The sequence below is a fragment of the Camelus dromedarius genome, chromosome 3, assembly GCF_036321535.1.
Source record: "Camelus dromedarius isolate mCamDro1 chromosome 3, mCamDro1.pat, whole genome shotgun sequence".
NCBI lineage: Eukaryota > Metazoa > Chordata > Mammalia > Artiodactyla > Camelidae > Camelus > Camelus dromedarius.
The window spans coordinates 75,225,017-75,241,202 of record NC_087438.1 but is presented as its reverse complement, the minus strand read 5'-3'; the positions used below and the strand labels follow the sequence as shown (position 1 = coordinate 75,241,202).

Sequence of the window (16,186 nt, the reverse complement as noted above, 5' to 3'; positions counted from 1 at the left end):
CAACAATAAAAGGACAAAGAACTCAATTCTAGAAGTAGGCAAATGATGTGAATAGATATTTCTCCAAAAAAGATACATAAATAGCCAACAGCCACATTAAAAAGATGCTTAACAGTCTTTAGGGAAATGCAAATCAAAACCATAATGAGATAGCATTCCACACACACGAGTATGGCTAAAAAAAAAAGGACAACAGCAAATGCTGAAAAGAGGTGGAGAACTTTGAACTCTCATACACTGCTGGTGGGAATGTAAAATGATACAGCCATTTTGGAAAATAATTAGGCAGCTCCTCAAAATGTTAAACACACAGTTACCATGTGACCCTGCAATTCCACTGCTAGCTATACACGCCAAAGAGATGAAAATTTTTGCCCTCACAAAAACGTATGTGCATAACAAGCAGCATTATTCATAGCACCTAAAGAGAGCAACCTAAATGTCCATCCCTTGAAGAGGGACAAACAACGGATAAACAAATGTGGCATATATCCATACGACAGCATATTATTCGGCCATAAAAAGGAACAAAGCACTGACACAGCTACCACCTGGATAAACCCTGGAAACATGCCGAGTAAAAAAAGCCTGTCACAAAATGCCATGTTGTACGATTCCATTTGTGTGAAATGTCCACAGTAATCAAATCCATACATACAAAAAGGTTAGTGGTCACTGGGCCTGGGGCAGGCAAGGGAGGAGGCAGAAGGAGGTGTGACAACTAATGAGGAAGACATTTCTTCTAGGGATGCTGAAAAAGTTCTAAAAATAAATAGTGGTTATGGTTACACAACTCTGAGAATACACTAAACACCACTAAGCTATGTACTTTAAGTGGGTGAACTGCATGGTATGTAAACAATACAGTAGTAAGAAAGACACTTATGCTGAACAAAACAAGCCAGGTCTGAAAGAGTTATTCCATACATACGAAATTCTTAAATAAGCAAAAATAACCTACAGTAACAGAGAGCAAAGAGCAGGTGGCTGCAGAGGGAAAGAGGGAATGAGGGACCTTTCTAGGGTGATTAAAATATGGGTCAAATGGGCGTAAACATTTGTCAAAGCTCAAAACTAAACAAGTAAGATTTAGATGTTGCAATGCATGTAAATTATACATCCATAAAAACTAAACATAAAGGAAAAAATCCACAAAAACTGAGATTTTTAAAGTAAATATTCTTGGATTAGAACATAATTATTTAAGAAAAGCGACACTGAGTAGGTGGTCCCCAAGTCCACCTCCAGGTTTAGTGACTTAAGAAAACTTACAGCTCTTGAAACAGTCATACTCACAGCTATGATTTATCACAGTGAAAGGACACAAAACAAAATGAGCAAAGAGAAAAGGCACACAGGGCAGAGTCCATAGGAAACCAGGCACAAGCTTCTGAGAGTTCTCTCCCGGTGGAATCCCTAGGACATGTTTAATTCCTCCACGAATGAATGGTGACAACACCTGAAATGCTGTGAACCAAGGAAGCTCAGTGTCTTAAGGTTTTTACTGGGGGCTGGTCACATGGGCACCCTCTGTCTAGTATATAATATGATTCTAGACTTCCAGAAGGAAAACGAGTGTTTACCATAAACTATATTGCTTTTACAAATAGTTTAAACATAGTGAGTCACTCATCATTTAAGAAATCCACGTCTTCAGACACCAGCCAAGGGCCAGCTTTGCAAAACTTTTCTAAGTACAGAAGTTTCAAACCTGCTGTGTTAACTCTCTTTCTGCACAGGCATGATATTTGCAACTTACTCTAGTAACAATCACAACAATATCAATATGGAAAGATTAAAAAATGTAGCAAAAATGTCAGAACTTTAATAATAAGTAAGTCTGGTTGACGGCTTCATGAGAGTTCTGTGCAGTATTCCTACAACTTTTAAATTTGAAATTATTCCAAAATAAAAAGTAAAGAAAGTATTAATGGGGTTGGAACAATTTTATCTCTAACAGAAGAATATTTTAAAATAATAAAGTATCTAGAAATAACTTCAGTAAAAAACATGTATACTTACCATACAGAAAAACTGCAAAATCATACTGACATGAACTATTTGAAAACAATGACATACCATTTTGGAGAATGCAGATGTTAGAGACCACAGAGATTTCAGTTAGTCAATCTCCTGTTCTTATGAGTTATGAACATCTGATTGTATCAGTTCTGAACCCCCTTCCCCATTGCTTGTGGTGAAAGGATCCTTCTTCCCCACGGAAGACACATTCACATGATTCAGGTGAGACTGATCCTGCTCCAAACGCCTCTCCAGCCATGACCATTTTTACCAAACTAACCAAGCTCAATGAGTTCAGCTCCTAAACAGTTAACTGGCTTAGAGATAAGCACCTAACCCAAAGTGGGTCAATTAGGTAAGATACTAAGTTGTTACACCAGTAAAATGAGAGTCAGTACTGGTTGCCTATGGCTATCTTACTCCCCAGGAAAAGCCTCAAGCCATGCAATAATAAGCAGAGTCAAAAGAGACAGTGCCTAGACAACATAATTTGAGTCCCCTGGATCCAACCTGACCTGAAGCTACCCTATCTCTGGAGTTCTCAATGACAAAATTAACCCTTTTCTTTCCTTCTTTCTTTTCTTTTTTTGTTGAAGCAAGTACATTAGGTGTTTGCCTCTTACGATCAAGAATATTAATATATAACTAAAATCCCAGTGGGATAGTTTTTTAAAAATTCTAAAATTAATAAATAGATAAAATTGATAAAATAATAGGTGAAATAAGGTAGATTACTCTAAAAGTGACCATAACATCTCTGTAACTGAGTTTATAATCAAAGAAAACATCATAAAATAATGAAAAATCGATTATTCAATAATAATAAGTACTGAGGAAATTAGTTGCTAAAAAAATGAAAGAGTTCCATCTCACATTCCCTAAAATTAATTGCCCAGAGTAGTCTGAATGAAGGGGAAAGATAACAATACATACCTAGATTTTTTTCCAGCCACTGATGTCCTTCAATTAGTTGGTCGATTAAGGCGAAATAATGTGCAGCAGCTTCATCAGGCATAACCCAGCCACCTGTCACAATTTCAAACTGACCATTTTCTAGTAAACTAGAGGAGAAAATAACAAGAATTTACATTAATGTATACATGTTCAAATAAAAAAGTAAAACATAAACATTAGGAATAGTCTTTAAATGTAAACAGTAGTATACTACTTGTTAAAAACTTTTTAGACCAGTGAGAAAAATTCAACCTTGGGACCCTGGTGATAAAGCATCCTTAGTAATGTGTCTGAGGTGACCCCTCCTGCCCTAGGCAAAGCCACGCAGGTCACTCTAGAAGTCCCATTTCATAAGGGGATAATCTCTCACACAACTTCAAAGATTCCTGATGTCAGAAGTCACATCTGACTTATTTCTACATCCTGCTGAGCACCTAGCAAAGTGCTTTACTATGCTTGATGCATGTTTATTGGAGGACTGACATTTCAAGTACAGCATTTGTTTCAATACACCTATGCTGAAAAATCACTATTTATTTTAGTACTTCTGACACTGATAAGTTAATCACATAAGCTACACAAAAGTAATAATAAACGTAAAGCTAGTAAATATCATATCCCTCTGGGAATATAGAAAACATTACAGAGCACCCTGCTCCAGAATCAATTATAATGTAGGCTATACAGTTTATCTTCCATTATTGAGAGAAAAGCTCTAACATTATCATTAGCTGCACATTGGGTACTCCCTTATCATAATCCCATACAAAGTAAATAAATCCTGGCCTTGGAGAACGGAATCATGACAAGAAGGTACCTTCCTCAGGGAAGGAAAAAAAATTCATAAACTGTTAAAATTTTGAAGAACTACCTGAGGAAGTGTAAATGTCAAAAATTTAAGCAAGCATCTTAAGTGCCACAGGGTTTTAAGTTTGCAAAAAGATGGTTTTGAAAATGGTATAAAATTTCAGAAGGAAAAGCAGCTTTAGTAAGGATATACGTCACTAAATGCTTACAGCTAAGAGCCAAGTACCAAACCAAATTTAGTTGAGGCAGACCAGAAGCATAAAGAGTAAATATTTTGCTACAAAACATATAACAGAAGCCAGAGCATTAACACTACATGTGATTTTTTTCAAACATATGAAGGATCATGGAACCAATAACAGAGTGGATAATGGACACAATTTCTAAAAAAGTAGGAATGAATGACTGATTTCCTTGTATAAATTAAAAATGCATAAATTATATCTGTTATTACCATGGGGAGCACCAACTAATATCATTTCATATGGAGAATACGATGGCTCATTAATAGTGTCTAAAGAAACTTAAACGTCCAGTCAAACCTCAGATTCTCAAAGGCCCAAATCAAGAATTTATTAGAATGAAGCTGGAAATTTCTAAAAATTGCATTTCTTTAAGAACACAACTAAATCCAAGGCTATTTTGTCCCAATTACAGCCAATGGGATGTTGCTTACAGTCAGTAGTTCTCTCTCTGGTGACTGCCTGATTTAGCCACACTCTAGAGGCCATGGACCAGTCCCACTCCTTATGCCATATGACCAATACTTGGAAGGCTGAGATGTCAGGACAGATTTGGGATTTAATCTCTGCCCATCAAATATAGAAACTTGACCTCCATATCTCAGTATTCCAATAAACAGATCTTCCGTAAAGTGTCAGAAGTAATTGGTCATTGACACAAAATTGTACTATACTTCAGTTAAAAAAAATAATAATTTGGTTGAAATAAATTCTTTGCTGCTCTTGAAGAGAGAATAGAAATATATAGTAAGTAATCTGAAAATTAAATGGAAAGAAATCACTCCAATGATGGAATTCTTCACCTGTATCAGTTTTACTTTGCTACATATTCCCTGTCCCATGCGTAAATGGGCTCCAAGAAACAGACAATCAAGCAAAGAATTACACATATTATATTTTCCAGCTCCATCTGTGAATAATTTCTCCCTTCCCCCTCCCCATGATGCCTGAGATGCTACTGTGGCTGTGTACTGAGTTCTTATCTATACATAATGGTTACTTTAAAGACTATCCTATCTATCAAAATGGGGGAGGCATGGAAAGCCTCTCACTCAGAATTCTCTTATCTGTCCCAACCTGGCTGGTCCCAGCTGCCCTCATTTCTCAGCTCCAATAAAACCTACCCACAGAAGTCTCTGGGATACCCAACCTAAATCAACACTCCCACTGTACCCCGCCCCCTCTATAAATACCATGAATAGTATTTATCACAAACCAAGTTGCCTTGTTCATTTCTGTGTCTCCTCTCTCTTCCTCCTCACCCCACCCACTATTATAATGCAAGCTGCGAGAGAGCAGAGTCCAGTACATGCTGTTGTGTTCACTTTTCCATGCCCAGCACAGAGAAACTGGCTTGGCAAATAATGGCCACTCTGTTCTCAGACAAACAGGGAATGAGTGAATGAGACTCTCAGGTTAAAATTAGTATTAACATTCAATTTTTATATTAGATGAAGTTCACAGACATATGCAAAATAAACTGGACAGGGAAGGGTCAGTTAGAAAGGAGTTTGAATAATCTGGGTATAAAGTGACATGATCTAAACTACAGTGTTGGTAGGAAAAATGGATGAGGAAGAAGAGAAAGGAGATGTTTCATGAAAAAGTATCAGTGGGAATTAGGAAATGTCTGGAAACAAAAGACAACAGCACATATGACTTGGGGTTTTGATTCCAAGTGTCTAATGGGGGGGTGTTAATACACAGTGACGATGAGTTAAGAAGGAAGGCACTTTGCATTGATAAATATAAATTTGGATAGGGCTCTCTGATGTCACCAAAAGTAGCTAACTGAAAGAGAAAAGTAAGTTTAGGAAAAGAGGCCAATACAAAAATTAAGTTCTGGAGGACTGAAACAAAGAGGAAATAGAGAAGGATGGAAAGTCTGGAGAAAACAGTCAGAAGGAGAGTTAAGTACCAAATAGAAGAAAAATAGCATAGGTAACTGAGGCAATAAGAAATGTTAAAGATAAAAAGAAAAAGTCTGTGACTAGAGCCTAGAACATTCTAGAAAAGTGTAATGAGGAGCAACCTGCACTTCTCCCTGGTAGGAGGTGTTTTTATAGTTTAAAAAGCAACCATATAACTGTGACTTATTCAGAAAGAGACACATCAGTGGGTCAGAATATAAAGTTGAAAAATAAAATTTTAAATTATTTATATTATTAAAATAGCTATTAAATTGTGGGGTAAAAATAGATTACAGTTTTTTCTTTTTAAATCTTCAGTCAGAAAGACTTAAAACAAGGTCATAAGAAAGCTAGGATACTATGTCATAAAAGCCAAGGGACTGATGTTTGACGTGGCATGCTGATGCAGGTTTTTAAGGAAAACTGCATGAGGAGGTCTGAAGAGGCATAAATGATGTCATAATAGCAGGCCAGAAAGAACACACGTTTTAGTTTTTCTTAGCACAGTTTCTCTAATCAGGTAGAACAAATGGAAGAAAACAGACAACATGATTTAAAATATGAAGCAACGTGGCAATGACTGGACAATCGGGCCAGAGAATCAGGTTAATGGGTGCTCTTATTTCGCTGAACCGCATTTTCCCTGGTCTATACATATGAATGGCAAAAACCAGATTATAAACCAGAACATTCTTACAGGCAGGAAGGTTGGGCTTGATACAAAATATTCAAAAAAATATTCAAAAAAATTTGCCTATGTTAGGCAAAAACACTTGCCACCTGATCAGTTAAACTAAAAACAAAAACAAAAACAAATCACACAACATACACGCACACACATATAAAAACTGCAGAAGTGCACAAATTTGCCCTGATTTCTAGAACACATGCAATATGCACAAAAAGGTCCAAATAAACATGAGGAAAAAGACCTAATGACTGAGATGCGCATTAACCATCATCATCACTTAGTGACAGGTACAAAAAGTAGGACTGACAGTCTCACCAAAGTAACACTTCAGGAAATATTTAGAAAAACATTTATAAGCAACAGCAGAAATGTTATGTTAGCCTACAAAAGTACCATATTTAAAATTGCTATTGTTAGCAGCACAAAATAAAATTCAGACTGCAAACTCTACATTTGACAGTTTAATAACTTTTTAAAAATCAAGTAATGGGAACTATCTATAGAAAAAGTTACTTAGAACAAAGACAGGTACTTCCAAGTATTTTTATTAACTCAGTGTTCACCAAGAATCAATCGGGCTATTTCTCTGCAATATTGAGGGGGGGGGTGCCAAATCAAAAAAAGATGCCTACATCATAGGGTCTATTGCTTAACTTCTGCCAAGACAGTCTAGTTTCTGGCAAATTTTTTGCATGTAAGCTTTTCCTAATATTTCCTAATAAACATGGGATCTGGATTCAAATGAAAAGAGAGGGAGAGAAAAGAGTATATACACGCAGCAAATCCAGAAAATAGGAAATCAGGAACTAACTTTCACAATTAACAACATCCTGCCCCACTTTTTTAAATGGCTGACTTGCAAGCCATTACGCACTTCTGTTTCTATTTCATTGCTTGAGAATTTAATTTTGAAAAAAGCTTAAGAAAATATTGATCAAAATTCATCTGAGCATATCTGTCACAGCTCATTTTGTCCAAGATGCAGAATTTACATTTAAGAACTTACTTGCCAAGCACAAGAAGCTGCAAATCACTTTCTCCAAGTGTCACTTTTTCCCCTAAGTAAACTCATCACACATTTGGAATCTGCTCACACACAGGATAGACTCAAAGAGCTTTTTTCCCTAATGGGGAAATTGTTACAGATAACTTAGCAGCAAACAATGCATCATTTAGTGAGTGTCAAAGAATCACAAATTAATTTCACATGAGAAAATGAGCTGAATTTGTAATGATACATCTGGGGAAATATGAAATAATACAAGATGATGTATAGGGGTTTATTCTTAAATAAAAAATTAGTTAAAAGGGAAATTCAAAAAGATAGAGGCTCCCAATGAATCAATTAATAGCCTAAAAACATTTGCTCATCAGATTATCTAATCCATATGCCTTTCATGGGGAGTATCTATTAAGTTAGAAGGTAAAAATAAGTTTGCTTTAAAATCTCTCACATAATAATTGGGGAAACTCATTGTATACTTCTGAATACTGTGGACTCCTGTTTTTAGAGACTATATGAGGGGCAGATGGCCAGTGAGTCATCTCTCCTAATCTTGTGCTCACTTCATTCCAGCCGTACCCCTTCTTTGAGTTTGCAGTCCATTCTCTCTCTTCTTGGAATATTTTCCCTCCCAGGATTTGCCTCACTGGCTCTTAACCCATCCATTAGGAGTCTTCTCTGGCCACCATACCCCACCCTATCCCCACCTAAACTGCTTTCTTTCATAAAACCCAAAACTCTTCTTTCACGGCATTTTGCACAAACTTTAATTACACATTTGTATGTTTACCGGCTTTGTCCCTCAACAGACTGTAAGCTCATGAAGGCAGGAATCACATGTTTGCTCACCATTTAAATCTGGCTGTTCCTCTTAGAAAAGGGTATCAACAACTCAAAAGAAAAGCAAGCAAAAAGTATGAAGCAGATATTCCAGAAATAACTACTAAAAATGAAAAAATGTTTATCTCACTTACAAGGAAATGCAAATTAAAAGTTCAATGACATAAAAAAGTTGTATAACATACTGTGATGTCAAGGATGTTTGGAAATAGGCTGGCAATAACTATCAAATTTTAAAATGCATGTAAATACTTTTATCCATTCTCATTAAAAGGAAGTCAGAAAATACATAAAAGTATAGAAATAAACAGAAGCATTGTGCAGTCAGCCCTAGATATTCACAGGTTCCACATCCACAAATTCAACCAACTTCTGATGGAAAAAGAAAAAAATTTTTTTAATTTCTAGAAAAAAATTTTTTTTCAAAAAGCAAAACTTAAATTTGCCACAAGTAGCAACTATTTACATAGTATTTACATTGTATTAAATATTATAAGTAATCTCAAGACGATTTCAAGAATACAGGAAGATGTGTGTAGGTTATATACAATACTACTCCATTTTATATAAAGAACCTGAGCATCCAAGGATCTCAGTATTTGGGGTGAGTTCTGCAACCAATCCCCTGAGGATACCAAAGGATGACTATATACGCTTGAGATAAAGAAACACTCTCACATTCACAAAAGACTAGAAATATATCTACAGGATCATCAATTGGGAGAAGTTAAATAAATTAAGGCTCACTCATAGAACAGAGTTTTACACAGTCATTAAAAAGAAAGACACTCCCCTTTCCTGAAAGGTTCTCTAAGATACACTAAGTTCAAAAAGCATAGTACAAAACCCTGTTAGGATGGCTTCCATGCTTTCATCCAAACAAACAAACAAAGGAAATAGGTGCTGATGAGGACATGGAATAGTTGGAAACCTTGGGCACTGTTGGTGGTAACATGAAATGGTACAGCTGCTGTGGAAATCAGCATGGGAGTTCTGTGAAAAATTAAACATTGAATTGTTATATAATCCAGCAATTCCACTTCTGGGTATATATACAAAATAATTGAACTGATATTTGTACACCCATTTTTCACAATAGTCAAAAGGTAGAAATAATCCAAATGTTCACTGATAGCTGAATGGATAAACAAAGCATGGTCTGTTCATACAATGGAATATTATTCAGCCTTGAAAAGGAAGGGAATTGACACATGCTTCAATATGGATGAACCCTGAAGACATTATGTTGAGTGAAATAAGCCAGACATGAAAAAATAAATATTGTATGATTCCACTTATATGAGATACCTCGCCTAGTCAAATTTATAGACAGAAGGCAGAATGGCGGTTGTCAGTATTTTTGATTTTAGCCATTCCAAGGTGTTTGAGATATTATGTTGTAGTAATTTTAATTTGCATCTCCCTGATAACCACATATTACTTAGTCCCTGAACATCCATGCTCTCCCTTACTGCTGCCACCTAATAAACTTCTTTAAGGTGTTTGAACATGCCATGTTCTTGCTAATCCCTGGCCCATAATCACAATTCTCCTCTCGTAAGTTGGAATTTCTTCCCCACCTTTTCCCACCCCCTTCATATCTGGCTAGTTCTAACAGCCTTTCAGGTTTCAGCTTGAATACCACTTGCTCCAGGAAGCTTTCCAAAACCCTCTTCTTGCTCCCATAGAAGGAAATGCTCTATTGTGATACTGTGTTAATTACACTGCTTTTCCTGCTCTGCGGTGAGGGCTGGGATCAGATTAGACTTGCTCACTTCTTGTAGGCCTGGAGTCTAACACAGTACTTATTGAATGGATGATGGAGAAAATAAAGGAAGGCTTTAGAGATGAGGTAGTATATTTCAGCCAAGTCTTAAAAAATAAGTAGGACTGAGATTATGCAATGTACAAAAGGGAAAAAAAATATCCTCACCTAAACTCGTGGGCAAATTCCTAAAAAGCAGGACGTAACCTGTGACTGAGGACACCCAGGTGGTTCAGCATGACTAAGAGTGGATGTGAAGCAGGAAGTGATTGGAGGTAAGGGAGGACAAACAGAGAAATCAGAGAACAAAACCAAGTATGCACCAGGCAAAGGAGATCAGGCTGTACCTTTTGACACTGAATTGTCACTAAAGCATTTTAAAGCCAAGAAGAGACGTGGACAGACTCATATATTAGAAACCTAATTCTGCGGGTGAAATGGAGGACATATGGAAGAGGCACAGCTGGAAACAGGAAGACCAGTTGGAGGTTTTCATGATAGCACAAAATAGGAGTCATGGGAACCAAGCAGGGGTCAGAGAGCAGAGATACCAAAAAGGCAGGACTGACAGGCTTGGGACTGACTGGACAGCACAAAAGGCAGACACAGTGGGTAAGAGCACCGGCTCTGGACTGAGGCTGCCGGGCTCTGGTCCTGACTTCACACTTACTACCTGGGGGACCTTGGGCGCATTTCTTAACACCTTTGCCTCAACAGCAGAATAAGGATAATGAAGGATCTTAATGTATAGGAATGCTATAGGACCAGCTGAATGAATACACGTAAGTGCTTAGAATGTGCCTTACACATTGAGTACAGAGTAAGTACTCAATAAGCTGTTACTTTTACAGTTAACTAGAGAAGAAGAAAGAAATTGAGGTTGAAGCTTTGGATCTGGAAGCAGCCCACACACCTGGAAATTAAACAGTGTGGACAAGCACGCAAAATGAAGAGGAGAACCAAGGGGTGCGACCCTACAGACGAGAAATGGGACATCTAATAAAGAGAAGAGAAGGGGGTCAGAGAGGTGATTAAAAAAGGAATGTTCACAATGCAGGACCAAAACCAGGAGAGAAAGGGCTCTGGGTCACAGAAGACAAGGAAAAGAAAGAATTTCAAGAACAGAGCAGTCAGCATCAATGAAGTATCCAGTGGACGGAGCAGCTGGGAAATCCTCATGGCTTTTGCACAGAGCCGTGATGTAAACAGAAGCCAGCAGCTGAAGTGAATAAGCGGTGAAAGCAAAGCCCCCTCACTCCAGATGAACTGGGATTGGAGGGGGTGGGAATGGAATACACACTTTCTGAAATAAATGTACACCACTGCTTCAGCTATTAGAACTAAAGTTATTTTAGACCCTGGGGCACTGCCTTGCTTCCTTTGATGAAACTCAATCCAAATCTACAATTTATACTGAACATTACAAGACACACTGTAACTTCTCACTGCTCTGCAAATTTTACAGCAGTCTTTGATTAAACACCATAAAATCTGACCTGTATAAAATGTACAGTAAATTAGCCTTATATAAGAACTTTAAAGGTATTTTTTCCAGTGAGCTCAAAATGCACATTAGTAAGTTTGAATCTGTATTATTTAAGAAAGTAACCTCAAACATTTCTCTGATTTCAATAAGCAAACATTACTAGTTAAGAGGACAGGGTAGAAGTTTCACTTAATTATAAACCTAGGAAAAAAGATAGAAGAGAATGGTAGAAAGACTTCGACAAAGACTTTACATTCTTCGCAAAACAATGAAACCCAGCAACGCATTGAAGATACAGTATCTAATGGTACGTTTCCCCCCCACACACATTTAGATTATTTCATATCACAAGGTCCACACAGAGAAGTTGGTCAAGACTCTGGCAAACACATAAACTGCTCTAGGTTCCAACATCTCAGTGGACTTCTCAACTGAACACTGGTCTCAACAGCAAGAGCAGATGCAATGTAAAAACTCTTTCAATGTCTCAGAGCCCAGAGAGGAAAAATGAATATGTAATACACTGGATGCGAGTTAAAGGAAATGCTAAGGCTAGCGTTTCAGCTGCTTGACTCTGAATAAAGGTTCCCATTTTGATGTATTACAGACGTCATGTAGTACTTAACTGCACTGAGGCAAAAATACTCAAACTGGAAGCCTAAAAAGTAAAAAGAATGTTCACTTTCAAAATAAAACATGTATAGACAGAAAATGTGCTGATTATAACGGAGGGCAGTTTCTTTTAAATCCATTGGATATGTGTTACAAGTAGGTACCGTGACTACACTTGATTAAATTACTTTGAGTTGCACAAAAATAAAAAACTAGATGTTGTTTGCATGGATCTCCCTTTAGTTAACTAGATTTTCATTTTTAAAAGCTTATAGAACTGAATACCACTGCCACAGCGGGGAAGAATCAAACAAGTCGATGCTAGCTTAGATTATGGGGATCATTTGAGTTATGTTTCTGTTAAGTTCCACAATCAATTGCTATTCTTCAGGGACAATAAAAGCTCACACAGAACTCTGCTAGAATTAACAGGTTCTTCTCTGCAACAGCTCGCTTGCAAATTCAGGTACAGACATTTAATCCATAGACTCATCTTCAAAAAGGGAAAAATAAGTCATTGCATAAGCATTACATTGAGCGTCAAAAAAACTCCTATCAGTGATGCCACTTAGCACAAGCTCAGAATTTTAAATAATGAAAGCAAATCTATGTATTAAGTACCCCCCGCCCTCTGCCCCAAGCCCAGCTCACCAAAAAAGGGATCTGAGGAGAAATACATCAGCTAGCTTTCTTGGTTGCAAGCAACACTGACTCCAGAGGAGAAATGTACTGGGGGACAGTTCTGAGCACACAGCATTGAGGACAGGCTATGAGTCCAGGCTTAACAGAAGACTGAAAAACAGTGATAGGCCATGCTACAGGCACGGCAGGGACCATAACACAGGACAGGAAGAGTCCTGTGAGAGCACCAGTGCTGTGAGGCGTGACCTGCAACCTTCCCTCCATTCTGCTCCCTTCCTCCCATCTCTCCACCCTCGCTTCACTCTCTGTAGATTCAACACCTGGGTTGTTTAGCTGAGCTCAGATCATAGTTGACTCATCTGACCTGGGGCAGGAAGATGAAGGATCTGACTTCCCTGTTTGGAGACCATTTCCTAAAAGGAAATCAGGTGAAATGGATGGGAAACAAAGTGTTCTGTTAGAAAAGGAAGGGATTTTAGTGACTTACATTCTCAGTTTCAAAACAAATTCCAGGTGTGGATACATGTTACTACTCATGGATGAATAAAAAAAGGAAAATACCTGGATTTAGAGACAACTGTATAAAGAACCCAGAACTAAAGGGTAATTTAAAAAAACAAGTATTCAAAGCCAGATGAGAATGGGCTCCACACCACAGAGAACTGAATCTGAGATGGGAGGAAAAAAACAAAAATCAAAAAACAAAACTTTGACTGGACAGCAGCATGTAAAACAATGAAGCTAGAACACTCCCTTACACCACACACAAAAATCAACTCAAGATGGATCAAAGACTTAAACATAAGACAAGATACAATAAACCTCCTAAAGGAAAATATAGGCAAAACATTATCTGACATACATCTCAAAAACTTTCTCCTAGAAGAAATAAAAGCAAGAATAAACAAATGGGACCTAATGAAACTTACAAGCTTCTGCACAGCAAAGGAAATCATAAGTAAAACAAAAAGACAACCTACGGAATGGGAGAAAATTTTTGCAAATGAAACCGACAAAAGCTTGATCTCCAGAATATATAAGCAGCTCATACGACTCAATAAGAAAAAAATAAACAACCCAAACCAAAAATGGGCAGAAGACCTAAACAAGCAATTCTCCAAGGAAGACATACAAATGACCAATAGGCACATGAAAAAATGCTTAATATCACTAATTACCAGAGAAATGCAAATCAAAACTACAATGAGGTATCACCTCACACCAGTCAGAATGGCCATCATTCAAAAATCCACAAATGACACATGCTGGAGAGGCTGTGGAGAAAAGGGAACCTCCCTTCACTGCTGGTGGGAATGCAGTTTGGTGCAGCCACTGTGGAAAACAGTATGGAGATTCCTCAAAAGACTAGGAATAGACTTACTGTATGACCCAGGAATCCCGCTCCTGGGCATATATCCAGAAGGAACCCTACTTCAGGATGACACCTGCACCCCAATGTTCATAGCAGCATTATTTACAATAGCCAAGACATGGAAACAGCCTAAATGTCCATCAACAGATGGCTGGATAACGAAGATGTGGTATATTTATACAATGGAATACTACTCAGCCATAAAAACTGACAACATAACACCATTTGCAGCAACAGGGATGCTCCTGGAGAATGTCATTCTAAGTGAAGTAAGCCAGAAAGAGAAAGAAAAATACCATATGAGGTCGCTCATATGTGGAATCTAAAAAAAAAAAAAAAAAAAAAAGCATAAATACAAAACAGAAATAGACTCAGACATAGAATATAAACTTGTGGTTGCCAAGGGGGTTGGGGGTGGGAAGAGATAGACTGGGATTTCAAAATTGTAGAATAGATAAACAAGATTATACTGTATAGCACAGGGAAATATATACAAGATCTTATGGTAGCTCACAGAGAAAAAAATGTGACAATGAATATATATATGTTCATGTATAACTGAAAAATTGTGCTCTACACTGGGATTTTACACAACATTGTAAAATGATTATAAATCAATAAAAAACGTTTAAGAAAGAAAGTAAAAAAAACAACAGAAAAAACAAAACTTTGAGAAAAATCTCACAAAATGCAGTAAATACAAAAAAAATTAAAATTAAAATGCATACGCAAAAGAGACTAGAGATTTAATAACTAGACAACTGAATTCTAAAACAAATGAAATAAAACAGGAATTAGCAGGAACAAAAACCATAAGCTGAAAATATGTTTGAATTGATAGATGAAAAGTGTAATAAATTATACATACCTAGATATATGGCAAAAGTTTAGAATCTTAGGGATCACTGCCACTGTTTCTTTGTAAAGAAATCTCAAAAGAAATTTTAAAGAATAAAAACTGTACAGTCCATGCTCTCTGATCAGAAGATATTAAAACTAGCTTTTAACATCTAAAGTGTATCTGGGAAAAAAAATAGCACTTGGAGCTTGAAAAATTTTCCTAACATACTCAAGTCAAAGAGAAAACAAAAAATACAGTTACAGAATACTTAGGAAAAAAATACAATAATGAAAAAACAACATAAAAATGTGAAAGCTAGTTACAGCAGTGCTAAAAGGCAAACACAGAGGGAGAAATGCTCCCTATTAAAATAAATTAACTGGCCCATTTAGCATTAGTAAAAACAGGTAGAAGGAATTAGAAAGATAAAAGAAGAAAAGTCAAGAGTAAATACCAGTAAAATACAGGGGTTTTTTGGGGCTGGGGGTGGGGGGTGGGAGAGGGTAAAAAATCCAATAGAAATAGTAAAAGCTTTAGCCAATAAACAGATTTAAACTGTCTGTTAAGGTACTCAAAAATAGTAAGAGTAAAAAAAGAAAAAAAATTACAGATGGATAAAATCTTAAAATCTGAACAATATGAGTAAAACAATATGAAATTAGAATTTAAGAAAACATGAAGTATTATTTGTACTCCAGGAGCAATATAAGACCTAGACAGACATAGAAATTGTTTTAATCTTTAAACTTAGTAAAACAAAAAATTACATATAACACAAACACCAATTCCACAGAATTTTACAGAACAGTTCTTAATTTTTGAAAGGCTACAAGCTAGCAGGTAGCTCGATTTAAACTAAGGATTTGTGTGTGTGTATGTGTGTATGAATCTAAATTAGCTGCTAACACTTCAATTTAAAAAGTCAAGGCATTTTACATAACATTTTGGAATTCCAGCTTGTCATGAATAACTGGAAGAAGATCCTGACAACTGCGGTTC

General features: G+C 36.8%; 1 protein-coding gene across 1 annotated transcript in view; it reads right to left on the bottom strand.

Moving 5' to 3' along the window:
• MAN2A1 (mannosidase alpha class 2A member 1) overlaps positions 1 to 16,186 on the bottom strand; it is a 152,532-nt gene that overhangs the window by 95,574 nt on the left and 40,772 nt on the right. The window contains exon 5 of the mRNA XM_010987526.3: positions 2,956 to 3,083. Within this exon, the coding sequence (XP_010985828.1) occupies positions 2,956 to 3,083 (128 nt within the window). The remainder of the gene's footprint in view (positions 1 to 2,955; positions 3,084 to 16,186) is intronic.